Below are 975 nucleotides of genomic sequence, written 5' to 3'. Positions count from 1 at the left end.
GTCCGGCATATTAGATAGTACCAGGGTACGTTCCGGTATACCGGACCGTACCCAGGGTACGTTCCGGCAGTACCCCGGGGAACATAAACCCTCTCAGCTTTACTACGAGACAGTGAATGTAAGCCCCCATACAGACCCACTCCAGAGACCTCTGTAGTCCATTAAGTCTCTAAATGACTCTGAATCTCTAAATCAGGGGTTCTTAACTTGTGGTCCCTGGACCCCTCTGGGGTCCGTGGATGGGCTTCAGGAGGTCCGTGAACCAGGCGCATAAGAATTGTGTGTTTATGTGCTTATGTGCAGTTTTCTGGGAAGGGGTCTGTACGTGCCCGCTTTGACCACATTTTCAAAGAGGTCAATGACTCAAAAAAGGTTAAGAACCACTGCTCTAAATTAATGATTCTGAACGTATCTATTTCAATTTTCACAACACCGCGTGTGTCTTCCTTGCGTATACTTGCAGCGAGTGCGACGTTCCGGCTGGATTCGACAGAACATTCGCGAAGTGGAGAGCGACGCTGACCACATGTACAGAATGGCAGTCATGTCGATGCTGTTCGAGAATAAATACGGACTCGACCGAACCAAGTACGTTGTCCCGAGAGACACAGCTGCTGTGCCTGTGTGTGTGTGTGTGACCACAGTGTGTTGTATACACCAGTAGACACCATATGAATTCGAGTGTGTGAGTGACCGCAGTGTGTTGTATACGCCCACAGACATCCTATGCATTCGTGTCTGTGTGCGCGTGTGACCGCAGTGTGTTGTATACACCAGTAGACACCCTATGCATACATCTGTGTGTGTGACCGCAGTGTGTTGTATACACCAGTAGACACACTATGCATGCGTGTGTGTGAGTGACCGCAGTGTGTTGTATACACCAGTAGACACCATATACATGCGTGTGTGTGAGTGACCGCAGTATGTTGTATACACCAGTAGACACCATATACATGCGTGTGTGTGAGTGAC

The 975-nt window shown here is 49.0% G+C and overlaps 1 protein-coding gene across 1 annotated transcript in view; it reads left to right on the top strand.

Annotated features, from left to right (window-relative positions):
* The first annotated feature begins 403 nt into the window (after nucleotides 1–403).
* LOC106816554 (HD domain-containing protein 2-like) overlaps nucleotides 404–975 on the top strand; it is a 9,635-nt gene continuing 9,063 nt past the window's right edge. Inside the window, exon 1 of the mRNA XM_014821179.1 lies at nucleotides 404–588. Coding sequence (XP_014676665.1) covers nucleotides 527–588 — 62 coding nt within the window. The 5' untranslated portion in view covers nucleotides 404–526. The remainder of the gene's footprint in view (nucleotides 589–975) is intronic.

The sequence above is a fragment of the Priapulus caudatus genome, unplaced genomic scaffold, assembly GCF_000485595.1.
Source record: "Priapulus caudatus unplaced genomic scaffold, Priapulus_caudatus-5.0.1 Scaffold1414, whole genome shotgun sequence".
In the NCBI taxonomy this organism is placed as follows: domain Eukaryota; kingdom Metazoa; phylum Priapulida; class Priapulimorpha; order Priapulimorphida; family Priapulidae; genus Priapulus; species Priapulus caudatus.
This window is presented reverse-complemented; position numbering and strand designations above follow the sequence as displayed.